The 16,677-nt window shown below is 46.8% G+C and overlaps 1 protein-coding gene across 2 annotated transcripts in view; it reads left to right on the forward strand.

Moving 5' to 3' along the window:
* The window catches only part of ANKFY1 (ankyrin repeat and FYVE domain containing 1), a 677,352-nt gene that overhangs the window by 355,804 nt on the left and 304,871 nt on the right, over positions 1-16,677 (forward strand). For both annotated transcript variants that reach the window (XM_078679681.1, XM_078679682.1), the window contains exon 13: positions 14,190-14,288. In XM_078679681.1, the coding sequence (XP_078535807.1) occupies positions 14,190-14,288 (99 nt within the window). The remainder of the gene's footprint in view (positions 1-14,189; positions 14,289-16,677) is intronic.

The raw sequence follows: 16,677 nt of genomic DNA on the forward strand, positions 1-16,677 counted from the left end.
CAGCTCCGTCAGAGCCAGCCGATGACCCGGAGGGGGATGATGATGATGAATCATCCGATGGTAACCAAGACTCGGATCATGATAGGGATGAATATGATGACTACATCATCCCAGACCAAGCTTCACCTCATCAGGACTTGGTAGATTCACCTCCTGCTGACATCGGCAGTTTTCACCAGCTGATGGAACGTGCAGCGGGAAGATTTAAGCTGGCAATGCCCGCGGAAACCACGGAATGTTTCTTATATGACTTCAAAGAAACACACCGCAAAACAACAAGATCGATTCCAATTGTGGATCATTTGTGGGATGGTTTGAAAGCTATGAAAAACCCAGCGACGGTGGTCCCTGTGCTACCGCGTCTGGATAAAAAGTATAAAGCACCAGATGATGGACCTGCAGCGCTAACGGGCCATCCAAAACCTGACTCTGTCATCTCACAGGCAGCACAGAGGAAGTCGCGGAACCCCTCTGCTCCATTAACGGCCCCTCCTGATAAGGATGGGCGACGACTTGATGACACGGGCAAACGGTATTCATCGATGGCTAGCCTACTAATACGTGCCTCCAATGCTTTGGCGATATTAGGACGATATGATCGCCAATTATGGTGCGATGTAGCCCCATGTCTGAAACTCCTTCCACCGGAGTCACTGGCGGAAGCGAAGAAGACTTTACAAGAGGGTGAGGCGGTCTCTATGGAAATTATAGACGTGCCATGGACATCGCGACAACGTCCTTTCGGGCGTTAGCAGGAGCAGCAGTGTTAAGACGCCAAGGGTGGCTGAAGGCGACTTGGTTTAGACCGGAAATTCAGAACAAGGTCCTTGATCTGCCCTTTGATGGCGAGGCCTTATTTGGGAAATTAATAGATGATACTCTTCAAGAGATAAAAAAAGGACACGGAAACAGCCAGGTCGCTAGGTACCCTCCAGTATCGAAAATCTCCCTTCAGGGGTTCGAGAGGCAGAGGAGGTGGTTATAGAGGTTCATACCAGCAACAGCAGCAACGCTATTCTTCAAACAGCTCAGGATACCAACAAAACCGCCAGTCATACCAGCAAAGACAGGGCCAATCTTCGGGTTACTCGAGGCCTTACAACAAGGGCAAGCAGGCTGCCCGTGGACGGGACGCGTCCAAGCGCCAATAGCGGCCTCCTGGCTCTGCCTACTGTTCCCTCCTCCAAGAAATCATCAGTTGGAGGCAGGGTGTCAAAATTCCTTCAAAATTGGTCCAAAATAACATCGGACCGTTGGGTGATCAACATTATAAAACGAGGACATACCTTGGAATTTATGGAAGTCCCTCCACCCAGGCCCCCGGCAGCCATTCCATCCAAACATCTGCGTCTCCTAAAGATCGAGGTACAACATATGCTCCGCAAAGGGGCGATAGAGCCGGTCCCCTCCAAACAACGGGGCCAAGGTTTCTATTCCAGGTTCTTCCTGGTGAGAAAGACGCTGGAAAAGTGGCGCCCCATCTTAGACCTCAGGGAGCTAAATACCTATCTCGTCTCCCTATCCTTCCGGACGGTATCCCTACAGGACATATTGAAGATGATCAGCCCGGGGGATTTCATGGCCACGCTCGATCTGGAGGACGCGTACTTCCATGTCCCGATTCACCCAGCACACAGAAGGTTCCTACGCTTCACAGTAGCCAAGAGCCATTTTCAGTTCAGAGTTCTACCGTTCGGTCTTCGCTCTGCCCCAAGGATTTTCACGAAGGTGCTGGCACCGGTGGCAGCTTTTCTGCGAAAGAACCACTTCCAGGTCTTCCCTTATCTGGACGATTGGTTACTGAAGGCCCCGTCCAGAAGGTTAGCGCAGGACGCTGTGCAGGCGTGCACCAATCTGTTCAAGAATCTGGGACTCACTTTGAACAGAGAGAAATCCACGCTGTTGCCCTCAAGAAGAGCACGGTTCCTAGGAGCAATGTTAGATTCAAGGCTCTCGAGGGCGTTTCCTACTCAAGAGAGGATAGAGAAGCTGCAACGGTTGGCACGAAACCTTCGGGGAAAAAGGTGTCTTTCTGTACGCAGCTACAAGTCGCTGCTAGGGGTGATGTCATCATGTATTCCCCTAATTCCACACTGCAGGCTGCGGATGCGTCCCCTGCAGGAACAACTGGACCTCCAATGGAAACAAGTGCACGGATCGTTCGAGGACAAGGTGGTTGTCACTCGAGAGATGAAAGAGGCAGTGATTTGGTGGTCACATCACGACAATTTGTGCCAAGGTCTATCCTTCGCAAGCGTACCATCTCCTCAAATACTGACAACGGATGCGTCATTGGAGGGATGGGGAGCAGTGATGCAGGATCTGCAGGTCAGCGGCCATTGGTCTCCTCGCGAGCAAAAACTGCATATCAATCTGTTGGAGCTGAGAGCGATCAGGCTAGCTCTTCAAGCCTTTTTTCCGCGACTCCAGGGTTCACAAGTCCTCATCAGGACGGACAACACCACAGCTATGCATTATGTGAACAAAGAGGGAGGAACGAGATCACTCCTCTTGTCGCGGGAAGCTCAACAGATATGGGAATGGTCAATTCTTCAGAGAATTTCACTAAAGGCGGAGCACTTAACAGGAGTGCTGAACGAAGGCGCCGACAGACTGAGCAGGTTATCCTCAGTCAGTCACGAGTGGGAACTAAAACAGCAGGTTCTGGATCTACTATTTCAGACATGGGGCACACCGGAGGTGGACCTATTTGCAACGCCAACCAACAAGAAATGCTGGTCATACGCCAGCAGGTTCCACCATCAAGGCTCATTGGGCAATGCCCTGTCGTTAGCCTGGACAGGGAGGTTTCTCTATGCGTTTCCACCAATTCCCCTGATTCCACGCCTCATCAGGAAGATGAAAACGGAACCATGCAAAATAATCCTGATAGCCCCAGCATGGCCGCGACAATTTTGGTACACAGAACTACATCTGCTGTCGCTAGTTCCTCCATTGCGGCTGGAGGAGGTTCCGGATCTTCTGACCATGTCCGAAGGACAGGTTTGGCATCCAGACCCAAGATCATTACACCTGACTGCATGGCTCCTGAGCAGCGAGAATTCATGAATGTCCCTCTTTCCAAGGAGATCAAGGACATCCTTTCCCAGGCAAGAGCACCTTCAACAAACAAGACATACAGATTAAAATGGAAAAGGTTTTGTATTTGGTGTAAGAAGGAAAAGGTTGATCCTTTTACGTCAAAACCTCATCAGATCTTGCCTTATCTACTCTCGCTAGCAAAGTCTAATCTGACCCATTCTACGATCAAGGTCCATTTGGCGGCAATTTCCAGATTCAGGAGAGCTGACTCTGGTCCTTCATTGTGGTCTTCAAGAATTGTCAAGCAATTCCTCAAAGGCCTGTTCAGGGTCTATCCACCAGTGAGACCTCCTCCTCCTCCAACTTGGCATTTGAACTTGGTCCTGGCTCAACTGATGAAGGAACCATTTGAGCCAATTCACCCCTCAGACCTGAAATATTTGTTATGGAAATTGGCCCTACTCTTAGCCCTGACTTCGGCTAGGCGAGTGGGAGAGTTGCAGGCCCTTACTATCCAGGAGCCGTTTTTACAGTTCAAGAAGAACACGGTCATCTTGCGGACGAACCCAAGATTCATTCCTAAAATTCCTACAGACTTTCACTTGAACGAACCAGTAATTCTAAAGACATTTTTTCCAAACCCAGTCACTCCAGCGGAGAAGTCATTGCACACTCTGGATTTACAACGATGTCTTAAATTCTACTTGGACCGTAAAAAGGAATTTAGGAAGACTTCGCAATTGTTCATCGCCTTTGGTGGTCCAAGCAAAGGTCTCCCTCTGTCCAAACAGGGGATCTCCAGATGGATTTCAAGTGCTATTCTGCATTGCCACAACATAGCAGGAAAACCTCTGGTGGGCAGGATACGTGCTCACTCAACGAGATCAGTGGCATCCTCAACGGCCCTCTTTGCGGGGGTACCTATAAAAGACATTTGCAGGGCTGCTACCTGGAGCAGCGTGCACACTTTCACTAAGCATTACTGCTTAGTCATTGCAGCAGGATTATGCAGCAGTGGGCCAGGCTGTCCTGAGGAACCTCTTCAAGTGATTGGTGAGCTTTCCTTTCTATCCCACCTTCCAGTGGTAACACATTTTGTGATTTCATTTGTGATGATATACGGTACTTATTTACAAAATGTGTTTATGATGGTTTACTGCTTGCTATTCTGATACAAAGCATGGGAATCTATGAAAGTTCCAATACTGGGGCAAGAAAACAAGTTACTTACCTGTAACTTTGGTTCCCCCGTATTGGTAACTTTCATAGATTCCCATGCGCCCACCCACCTCCCCGGGGAAAGCTCAGCCTTCAGCAAGTAGGGTGTCTTTCACACAACGGCTACGAAAATCTGAGGCTCTGAGATTCCTTCAGGAAGGTTCCAGGGGTGAGGCTCTTCTGATTGGCTGATGCCTAATATTTGGTCTCTTTTACAAAAAGAGGCTGATATGCTACAAAAGGGAATGAGGCCTAGGCCTTTCCTCTCTCTTTTGTACCTACTACTATGGTATTTTGTTATAACCGAGACTCCCATTCCCACAACGGGGAATGATACAAAGCATGGGAATCTATGAAAGTTACCAATACTGGGGAACCAAAGTTACAGGTAAGTAACTTGTTTTCTTTTTTTCCCACTGTTGCTTTTTCAACCCTCCCATTTACCATGTTGAAAGTGTCACTGTGTACGTAGTTAATTCTCGGCCTTGAGCATATACTTATCGCTGAGCTTGTATTTAGCTCTGCGCGGTGCACAGCTCGACACTACTGTAAACGTTTAGCTGTGAATACACTCGCCTCTCTCACGTTCTTATCCCTGTAATGGAGTCTGCACTGCTCAACATGCATGCACACATCAAAGTGCATGCACTCTGGTCTGTGCAGTACTCATCTCAATAACGTGCATGCAGCTGGTAATACTTTCGGGCAGTCCTGACTCGACATGTACATATCACTGCGATTTAGTCCTCCTACGGCAATGTGCTTTGGAGCAGCATTGTCCCTGTGCTTGTATAGTGCGCAAGAACATGCAATCCGTCTCCTACCTTTTTAAGCCCCTGCAAGGCCATGGAAAGATGTTTCAGCTGCAACAGGTGTTGGTATACCTGCCTCTCAGAACTCAACTGAGAACACCGCAATTTAGTGCTTGCATGCTAATTCACACCACAATTAGCAGTGTGGTTTAATAGCACCTTTTTAGGTCTCGCCTGTCGATGCGCATGCGCATCGAGCAAGCGAGACTATAGGGGCTCATCCACTCTTTATCCACACTGCAAGGAATCGTGGCGATTCCTTGCAGTGCCCGTGACTTTTAAGGTCAATGCGCATGCGCATTAAGCTTATGCGCATGCGCATTGACCTTAAAAGTCACGGGCGCGTGCATGTCCGTCTTTGTTTACCCGCTCCGCCCCCTCCCGCCGTGTCGCCTTGCCTACTCTCTTCCACAGCCTCCCCCAGCTCCGCCCCCTCACTACTTGATTGCACGGCCGCTAGGCCGTGCCTCCCCTACTCTCCTCCCCCCTCCTCCTCTCCTCCCCTGCCTGCCTGCCTGCCGCTAGCCTTGCCTACTCTCTCTCGCACCCTCCCCCAGCTCCGCCCCCTCACTACTTGATTGCACGGCCGCTAGGCCGTGCCTCCCCTACTCTCCTCCCCCCTCCTCCTCTCCTCCCCTGCCTGCCTGCCGCTAGAAAGCAAACAAAATGTTAGCGGTAGCAAATAAAAGACAATATTACTGGGAAACACACAAAAAACCAGGCGCGCGTGATCGTGAGTTGTTGCTATTTTTCCTGATAGCACTCTGCAACTTGTATGAGGGATACAGTGCTCAAATTACTGTGCGGCTCGGATAGGATTACCGGGACTCTGCCATAAGCGCTTTCCTGCAAGCTGCAGCTCTCTGAAAGCTCGTCCAGGAAACCAGCACAGCAACCTTACATGACTTATTGCCAGGGGAGGGGGAAGGAAGGCAGTGCTTCCAACCGCGCTGCACTACTGCCACCTTCTGGCGCGCCGTCGCCCATCCCCCACCCCACGGCGGCAGACGCCAGCCCTCCCTGCCTCTTCACAGCCCTCCAGACAGCGGCGGCGACCGAACATGGAAATAAATCACTGATCTCTGAAAACCGGCGACAAGCGCGAAACCTTAGAAAGCAATAGGAAGGCAAGTAGCTACGCCACCCCCTAAAATTACATAAAGTGTAAAAGAGTAAATACAATCGTGTTATGTAATTAAAAATAAAAAAATAACGCTTTCTTTGTGTTGGATTCTGGACGGTAAATGAAACGGCGTAGGGCTCTCACATATGCATCACATGTTCGTTTCGCCACATAAAACGCCACTGAACTGACTGACTAAGAAAGAAGCGGGGGTTTTAGACGAGCACCGACCGTTCTCATTGGATGACAGGCATCTCTTCTGTAAATTATTAAAAAGAAAACAAAAAACCTCCCCAAAAAAAAAGGCTGCTCAGAAATTTTTTGACAGGTTCCTATTCCGTTCACGTCTTCACTGGACAGGCTCACCTTCAGATCTGCGGCTCCCAGAATATGTGTTCATTCGTTTAGGAGCCGTCATATTTCAATCAGAAATGTTGTCCTCACACACATCTTACCATATTGTGCCTCCTCATTCCAAATCTTTTTTTTGTGTGCAAAATATTTACTTTCTGTTCTGGTTTTATGTTTGTTAGCAATTTAAATATTGTTAACTAATGTTTGTCGCACGTGTACATCTGTACATTTGTAAGACTTTCTTCACAGGCTCATGATGGTAGCCTCTAGACTACCCGTGATTTCTCTATGCCCAGTGTCTTCTCTTTTTCGACTTTTTCCACAACTTTCCGTCTCACCCTCACTCACCCTCAACCCCTCACCCTCACACAGTGCAATAGGTCTCGGAGCATTTGAGTTAGAGCTTTTAGAAATGTTTATGGCTTTTTTTTTTAATTCTTTAGCATTGGCTACAGGAAACAAAAATGCTAAAGATTTACACAAAAACCCATAAACAATTCTAAAAGCACTAACTCTAATGCTGCGAGACCTATTGCATTTCCAATGCTTGTTCTTTAAATGCATTTATACTGAGGGTAATGAAAGAGCTTGAATACTAAGAATATTTACAATTACTTTGTATACAGTATTTCCAGCCTCTGTGGTATGATCATATATGTCCTGATCTTCTCGCTAAGTACCCCAGTTTGTGGACTAATTTTTGTCGCTCACATGGCCCGCATAATATGCATAAAAAACACATTAAGCTTAGAGTAATGTTAAACAAGCATTGGCAAAGTCAAAAAGTCTTGCAATTAGGAGATCTATTGGCTTTGTCTGGAGTGTGCTGGCAGACGCCAGAGCTTTAAGCTTCTATTTCTCGATTAAAAGTGGGGTCCCTGGCGAGAAATTGTAAATGCTCATTTTACCAGAGGTACCGGCAACCTTCCCTCTAGTAGGAGCCCTGAGATAGAAGTGTTAAAGCACCTGGAAGTTCCTGATTTGCGCACTGAGGGAGGGACAGTAGCTCAACTTAGTCATATAGAGAGCACCCTCAGACAATGCTCTATGGATACCTGTTGGAAAGAAGATCTTCAGTATCTGACAGTTAAGAGTTCAGTCATCCCTTTTTTTTTAGCTGTGCAGGAGAGCATGGATTTCTTCTCGTATCTATATGCATTTCCAGATAAGCCTTTACAGAACGAAATTCTGCGTCTTAGGTTGTTTATCGACCCGGGATGGTGAATATCGGGGTTAAAAACCAAAGTCGACGAGTGTCATGGCCAATGTCCCTGTAGGTGGGTTAGGCACTATTCAGTTATCCACCTTTTGATGGATTGTGTACTCTCCCTTGAGGAAAGGAAAAAGATTGTCTGACCTGTATTAAAATGTACAGGATACAGTCAAGAGAAATGGGCTTAAAATTGCTGTGTGATCTTCAATACGAGGATGTAGCCATAGCCACCAGTCAATACCTGTGAAAAATGAGAACATCTCAGGTTAGACTTTCGTCCTCTTAGTGTTTTAAGGTAAAGGTCGGCTCGCCCATAAGCTAACAGAGTGGGGGTTTGACCTGGCAAGCAGTGCGACGCAAACTGCTGGTTATTTTTTATTATCTATCTTTTTAAATGTTTTTAATATGTGCAGGACTGTTTCGAAGACTTTAAGTGAGTCCTGTTCGCATTAAGAGGATGATCTGGCAAGGCCTAGCTTGAGAAGGGAAATTCGACCTGTTAACAGTATTAAGAGAACCCATGTGATAATATGCTGCTATGCACACTGCACTTTACAGTGTAGTTCCTGAGCAACATAAGCTGCATGTTAATGGTTAATTCGGTTCCTTAATATATGTGGGCCTTTGGGTTGTCAACCATCTGCTTTTAGTGTAGGAAATATCTGCTACAGACAGCTAGCAGCAGATTACTTAACTTAGAATATCCCCAGGCATCAGACTGCATCCGGAAAACTTTCTGCAGCAGCACTTCTGCGCACTGGGCGCGGCTCCACATGCCTCCGCCCTGAAGTCGTCCACAGACATGACGTCAGCGGAGCCATATATGCCCCACCCCGGCACGCTGACGTCCGTTTTCTTCTTTTCCGTGTCCCAACGCGGATCCTGGAAAACCTGTGGTTCCTTAGCCTGTTTTTCCGGCCTTCCTGGCGCCTTCGGTGTCACAGAACAGTGTAAAATGCCTTCGGGCTTTAAGGCGTGTGAGACCTGTGCGCGTCAGATGTCGGTCACGGACCCGCACACTATATGTATGTGGTGCCTGGGAGTGCACCAAGACTCCAAAGAGTGCGACTCCTGTCAACACATGAAACTTAGGTCCTTGAGGGAACGTCGTATGAAATTGCTGGCCGCACGGCTGTCCGGTCCTGCACCTTCGCGTCGCCGCTCTCCCTCTCGTGATCAGGGCCATTCCAGAGGCCGTTCCTGCGGACTCGTTCAGAGGCTTGTAAGCACAAGCATAAGTCGCAGAGGTCTTCCTCCCATACGCGTGCTGCTGGCGCCCGTTCCTCTCGCTCCCTACCGGGCATGGGCGTCCGGCAGTCGCCTCCTCCGTACCCTCCCTTTCCGGGAGTTGGAGCGACGTGGGTCCAAATGGAGGCGTATGACAAAGCACTCCACTCTTACTTTGACTCAATCCCTCTCCCTGGTGCGTCGTCGGGGCCCACAGAGGTGAAAGGCACTCATGTCAGGTCCTCGCCGGTGGATTCGTCCTCGGCACCGGCAGTGTGCGTCGACTCCGGTTCAGGAGCTAGTACAACACCGACGGGACACAGCCCAGAGGGCCCTCCCAGTCGCCCGTCCAGCCCACCCCTTGTTGGAGGCAGCGCCGGCCTCATCGCCCTGTCGACGTTCCTCCCCCCGCATTTTGCTGTGGGATCGACGTCTGAAGGCGCCCAGTCCCCTCTGGAGGACGTTGATACGACTCCGACTCGTCGTCGGTTGACGCGGGTGCCGACGTCCACGCCTCCTCTTTTGCATGAGGTTGCTGTTCCGCCTGACTCCTCGGACTTCGATGTAACTCCCACACTGCGTCGGTCGACTCCGGTGCCGGCACCTCCTCTTTTGCAAGAGGTTGACGTTCCTCCGAACTCCCCAGATCTGAGGTAGTTTCAGTCCATGGTGCAGGTATATAGTGTTGCCTGGCCTTCGGATCAACCTCCTGATCCTCCACTTTTGCTGTCTAGTGTATGGGTTAGTCTCCAACCAGCGGTTTATTGTTGCCTCCCCGGATGACAACTGAGGCTAGTGCTGCCAATGCATGGGCTATTCACAGGGAGGCAGCTATTCTTCGATGTCAGCCCCCTGTGGTTTCCCTGGCCTCTGATCCTTTACAGGATCTTATCCACATGGAGCCTATTGAGGTGGAGCCTTTGCTGCCCCTTGGGGCCTCTCATGCTTGGCACATGGGTGAGGCCCCCCTCTGGTGACCCTGTTGATCAGGCCATTGCTCGTCCTACCCCCGGTGATCCACTATGCCTGTCCCTTCACCCTAGAGCTCAGGACCTGGTTTTTCAGGCGGCTTTTGACTTGCAGTCTTCCTCCGCCTCCCACCAGGGAGTCTAGGTGGGTGGACACATCTGGTCACCAGCTTTTCGCCTCTGCCAGTGCTGGCATCTGCGTATTAAATATGGCTTGCATGTTCGCACACGCATCCTCTGCCCTTTGGGACTTGGTCGAGAACCTTCTTCCTTCTGTTCCAGAAGGGCCGCGCGCAGAATTACTTAGACTTCTGCTTGATGGCAGAGGAATGGCGCAATTTTCCCATTGATCTTCCCTTGATGCAACGGACTCCATGAGACGGACTGTTTGGTCTGTGGCTTTGCACCGCCATGCATGGTTGCGCGACATTCATTTCCCAGACAATGTTCGGGATGCTCTTAGAGATCTGCCATTCAATGCCGTGGACCTTTTTGACCGCCTCGGGGATTTGGCTGTCTCCAGCCTCTTGTCTGGGTTACCGTAAATATTGCGACAAGACTTTCTGCCTTGTTATATGTTTTTCTTCTGCATAGGCGATGTTGCCTTGTTAGTTTGATTTCTCAAAAAAAAACCTGGGTTCAGGCATAGTGCCTGGATAGTGTAAGCGGTTGTTCCGCCATTTCAGTTTTGTGGGGTATTTACTGGGTATTTGGTAACTCCCTTGCCCTTGGTATGCTCCTATGGAGTCTTCCTCACGGACATCATTCTTGGAGTCCGGCTGTTCTATTTTTCAGCTGCGATCCTCATGTCTGCATCGCTCTGTTTCACTTCGGTTGCGTTTGGCACCAGTTGTCTGTAGTGCTTCTAGGCCTCGGCATGGGTTCCTTGCTGTGCGGCCTCTACCTCGCCTGCCTTGACGAGGCCTTTGTTTTTTCAGCGTTGCAATGATCCTCTTGTCTATGATGACTGCTCTTCTTTGAAGGCCACTGTCTCTCGGGGGCCCTTGTTCTCTTCAGCTCAGGGACAGTTCTTTCAAGGCTGACGCTCTGTCCATGTTTTGCCCCAGGGCCAAAAGCAGCTGTGCAGCACGCTTATTATTATTGACGCAAACTTGTGTGCCTAGCCCTTACTGGGCTTGTCTTTCAAGGTAGTGGTTTTACCATGTACGTCTCTGCTGTACATTCTTATGGCCTCGCTTTCTGGCCACTTTCCCTACAGGAGTTTTTCCACATTCCCTGCTGCTTCCACATAGGTGTTTTCCACGCTTCTGCTTTGGGTTCACACAGTAACACTCTCAAGGGGAGTGTTCTCTTCAGGATACTCGCTTCTTCGGGACCTTTAGGTTGGTCCTGACTGTTTCCACTATCGTGCCTAGCTCCATCTCCTCATCTGAGTTGCGGGGGACCGTTTTTCCTCCCGGGCGAGAGGCGGATGTCACTTACGGATCTGGACATTGTCCTATCCAGTTCTGCTTCCACATGACTGTTGGTACTGTTCGCGTATCCTAGTCTATTATTGTGTTACGCTTCATTTTTTAGCTTCTTTCTTCTAACTCCGTCTAGCCGCAGATTCCTTAAGGCCTGCCCATCCTCTCCGTTCTGCGAGGACCTTTTCCGGTTGGGCTTTCTCTACTTGCCTCCCTCTGGGTGGCATGACCCTTCTGCAGGGTGACAGTTTCTCTTCACTTCGACACAGAATGCTTCATTCTGTTTTCATTGCTCTACTCTGCCCATTCTCAGGATTGGGCGGTATGCTCCTGTGTCCTTTCCAACCCTATGCCTGGATTGTACGATGTGAAATCTATTCATGTTCCCCCCCCCCCCCCGCGCTCCCCTTCTCCCTCGCCTTTGGGTCTCTTACCACCCCTGCGAACCATTGATTCAAGTCTGTTGGCTGGCTCTACCACATTCTAAAGGTCTCTTATTGGGCTTACCTACGACGTCTCTTTCTGGTGACGTCTTGTTGTGAATTGTCCTTAGTCCTGTGTTCCAGACTTGTTGTCCTTCAAGGTTATACGTTATGGTTGCGGACATCTGTCAACTGCCATGCTGTTTTTTCACATACTCATCTCCCTGCAACGGTAATTTGGCCGTCACTTTTGTGGGGTTGCTTCTCGGAGCAGTGCTCTGTTCTTTCCTTTTTCTATTTTTCAAAATACAGTGCCTGGCACTGTCCTTTATGGTGCTGTTTTTCACCTTTCAATTTCTTTTTTCATCATTTTTGCACACTGTTCCCATATTCTCACAGTTTTTGGTGGTGGCTCCGCGTTGTTGCGCGAAAAAGTTACTGCGACGAAAACTGACGTCAGCGCAGCGGGGGGCATATATGGCTCTGCTGACATCATGTCTGTGGACGACGTCAGGGCAGAGACGTGCGGCGCTGCCCCCGGCACGCAAAGGTGCATCTGCGGAAAGTTTTCCGGATCCAGTCTGACGCCTGGGGATATTCTAAGTTAAGGAATCTGCGGCTAGATTGTGTCTCTGCCAGATACATCGTTACCGGAGGTAAGTAACTCGTTTTTTAAGTGTTTATACTGCTATTAGTTGAAGTCATGTGTTAAATTGATCTAAATGCGTTCTGCACACTATTAATTTTATAACATTCGAGTTTGTTTACTAATGAACAAGAGAATGTATTTTTGGTATTGGCTTTGTCAACATTTTGAGCCTTGAAAATAAAAGTGCTACAAAGGAAAATAAAAGCACTATGGCGCGGGCAGTGTTGATAGCGCTGCTGTACAACATGGCAAAAAAACATTGACAAAGCCAATAGTCTTGTATAAGAGAGACCTGTTGGCTTTACCAATGCTTGTTTATTTTGGAGATGCACGTCCTAGGATGCTAGTACCCTTTTCATAGTTCTTCATGTGAAATGCTTGTAAAGCGAAATAGTGAAACCTACTAGTAGAAACTTGAATATATCTATGGGAAGATTACTTCTTCTCTAATTACTCTTAATACATGAATGTTCAATAGTATGGCTTCACCGATCGGTTATTCCCTGTTTTTTTCTTTCCATTATGTTTTGTCAACCTAGTTTAAATGATATATAGCAATATCTTTGTAAAGAACAGACTCCAAGAGAAATGGAGAGTAGAGGTTACAGAGTTTGCAAGATCATTATCCTTATTTTATTTTGTTATTTTTTAAAGTAGGATTTTCACTGTAGAGGATGTACATTGAATAATATAGTTAGGGTACTAGATTGGAGAATTCAGTGTGTTCATGACCGGCATCACCATTTTATGGTTGTTTGTATACTTTAGTGTGCCAGGTTTACCATCACAAAAAGAGACGGGTAATTTGTAATTGATATCCATGCAAGTCTTGTACATCTATATTGAGTGTGTTCTATAGGCGATTCCCATTATTCATTCAGTTCAGTTCAAAGGATTTCAAAGGATTTCCGTGATGTGTGTTGCCCAACATCATACTGCGATATCTACTTGCTAACATACACATGACCACCAAACCCGTGCAGATGGTTTTTCAGTGTTTTTCTAACCACAAATGACTGCTTTTCATGCCAAGAGCTGACTGCACCCTAGAACAGGCAGATTCTTGGCAAAAGTTAGTGTTGGCTAGCCTATACCTTGGTTGTAATAGGGAAAGAAAAAGTCTCTCCATTCAAAAGATCTGTAATCGAAAGATTCATACATATTTCATGCATAATTTCCAAAATTAAGTTTACAGACCTGTTTTAAACCACTGTGATAGAGCATTGCTCTGCAGATCTGTCTTCATAGTCTTGTATCAGTATAAAAGGGACTTGGGGCTTACCTTCAGTGTCGAGAGAATTTATTGTGCTAGTTTTGGTTTCAATGTCTTAAGCTTGTGACATGTTGTCATCTCATTGAGTAAAAAGAGTTTTTTGGATGCCCAGTGTCCACCTCACTATCTCAGTGTGTGCCACCATGCTTTGTTTTTAGTCTTTCACAAGGCAAGAATAAACATGTTAAACCTCTTTTTACATTTTCTACTACTCCTGTGTTTCCTTCTTCAGATCTGACCTTAGGCATAGTTTCTGCCACTTTCACGGCTATGGCTGGAGCTATATGGCGTCACAAACTACACCATTTCCAGCTGAGTTGGCCTCCAGTCGCCACCTCAGTATGTGTGTCTTGAGTATGCTTTGCCATCTGACTTTTAAAACTAGATTCCCGGCTGCATGTGAGAAAGTGATACTGCTTAAGTTTTTTTTTGTAATATCAATTTTCTTTGACATTTCATAGCTAACGCACTTCATGCTACAAACAACTTGCAAATCATTCCTGACTTCAGTTTGAAGGACTCCCGAGACCAGACCGTGCTGGGATTGGCATTGTGGACAGGTATGTTTTCATAAGTACCAAACAGCCAAGCAAGCATAGCAAAAATGGAAGTTGTGAGAAGTGATAATTTTTGTTGTATATGTGAATCGTATGCGCCTTAAAAATATTGAAACCTCATACATAGGCAATAACTGAACAGTGCCATTAAACATGTTTAACACATACTATAAGCAGGCACACCCAACCGTGTTTGTTTCAATATAACACAGAATCCAGACTGCCATGAAAAGTATTTTATTTATCCTGATATGTTTAAGTGCTACTTTCAACCCAAACAGAAATGGGCTTTCTTGCAAAAACGCATGAAGTAAAAGACAATACTTAAATAGAAATCTAATTTAAAGGAGCTATAATAATGAAAATACAGTAGCAAAATAAAAGGAACCATGACGGCACGATCCACATTAGCATCCGAATTTCGCAACCTATCACTGACACAAAGCAGCTATAAAGGGACAATCAACCTAAGCTTGCCTCTGGAATCTAAAACCAACAACACTTGATACACACCTTCTCTCCAATTGACTCATAAGATCCCGCCAGATCTAATGCATCTCAAATCCAGCAACTACTACCAAGGGGCTATCCCTGCTGACACCACCAAATTCAATTTCAGCCTTTTTGTAGGAGCTTGGTGCTCTCTAGTGAACAGCTTTCTGCCCCAATGTACCTTTCCCATCTTCTAAAACTGGCCCAGATTTCCCCAATCTTGAAGAAATCAGACCTTGTAACCAACATTCTCTCAAGTTTCAGACCCCCTCTGAACCTGTGTTAGCTAGAAAAACTATAGAGCGGTGCCTGTCAAGTCAGTCACCCACATCGACAGGGAGCATCTTCTGATGATCTACTACCAGTCTGTCTTTCGCTCTGGATTTAGCACTGAAATAGATATCCTTAACTCCCTGGATGAGATACATTGTATCATGGATGATGCAGACTCTTTCTGCCTAAACATTTCGGCAGCCTTGGATAAAGTTCATCATGGTAGATTAATCCCCTCACCCTGGAGAGAAGCATGGCCTTTCAAAGTCCTGTACCAAATTATTAATAATTAATGGGACTCATTCCTGGTGAACTGCCATCATGTGTTTGAAATGTCGTTAATGTTGTGTGGAGATCCCAAGGTTCTATCTTGGCTCCTACCATCTTCAACCACACCCTTATCCCATGAACATATGCCTCAAAGAGCCAGCTGTTTCTTTTTATCTCTGGACAATTGTACATCAGAACTTGATCCTTACATGAGTTACACATCCTCCATCGGTGCTTAGCAAACTCAAGCATTAAATGTCTGACAATTGTCTGCAGCCAAGCCCTTCCAAATGGGAACCCAGGCTCTTCTCTCAGAAACACAGTAACATATTTTTATTAAACCTAATTGAAGAGCTAAAAGGGAATGTATCTGTTACAACTTTAGTTTCTCTTGTACAATTACCGGGATTCACCAATAGTTATGCTCTACCATCCACCCCATGAAAAACAAACTCAAAATCAACCAACTTCTTCGTGCTCCACCCCAAGAAATTCCTACCTATCCCCCCACCTACCCTGCCCCCCCCCACCCCCGCTGAAACACCACCAACAAACTCTCTCACCCATGATCATCCAGAATTAGGGAATTCTTGTTCAGTAGAGGGAAGACATTTCTTTCCTTGCTCACATCAGGAAGGAATCGTAAAGCTAGTGAAAAGTTCAACAGGGGAAATCCAAAAATGTAAGAAACACCAAGGAAATTTGTTTCACAAGGTAAGGTGGCACAGTCTCATTGGCGAAAGCATTTGTCTTCATTGACTAAAGTAAGGCCATAAAAGTTCTCTTCTAAGAGAAGGGCTAGTGAGTCCTACAGCGCTCTTAGCTTCACATTGATGAAAGTTTTAGTGTTAGTAAGTTAGTGGTCAGTGGGACCTTCATAAAGTTTCAGCACATTTCCAGCAAAAAAAGTAATTTAATTAAATAAACAAAATATATTTAAAAGAACATGGGGTTATTGTTTAGATACTGCCTCCCTCCCACAGTTTCCTGGTGGCAAGTGGAGCAGAATGCGGAGATTAGTACCCAGATACAATATTAGAATACAAGGGTTATGATTTGCTACCTGACGTTCTGGGTAGATGTCTTATGACTTGTTCTACAAACTTTAATGCCAAGATCTTCACTTTGTCTGCTGGTTATCACGCCTTCAACAGTTGCTAAGTGAGAGATGTTTCCCAGCATATTTATTCTACCATTTATTGTGCCCTGGTGCTATTCCCATTAGTTTCAATGCATGAATTTAGTTGGCCTCTCAGCACGTGTGCCCCAAACATTTTATGCAGGGTCGTTTAGTTTAACACTGGAAATAAGCCTCTAATTACATTGCACGTAATATATGTCTTTGATCACTTTTCGA

The sequence above is a fragment of the Lissotriton helveticus genome, chromosome 3_1 (genome assembly GCF_964261635.1).
Source record: "Lissotriton helveticus chromosome 3_1, aLisHel1.1, whole genome shotgun sequence".
Taxonomy (NCBI): Eukaryota; Metazoa; Chordata; class Amphibia; order Caudata; family Salamandridae; genus Lissotriton; species Lissotriton helveticus.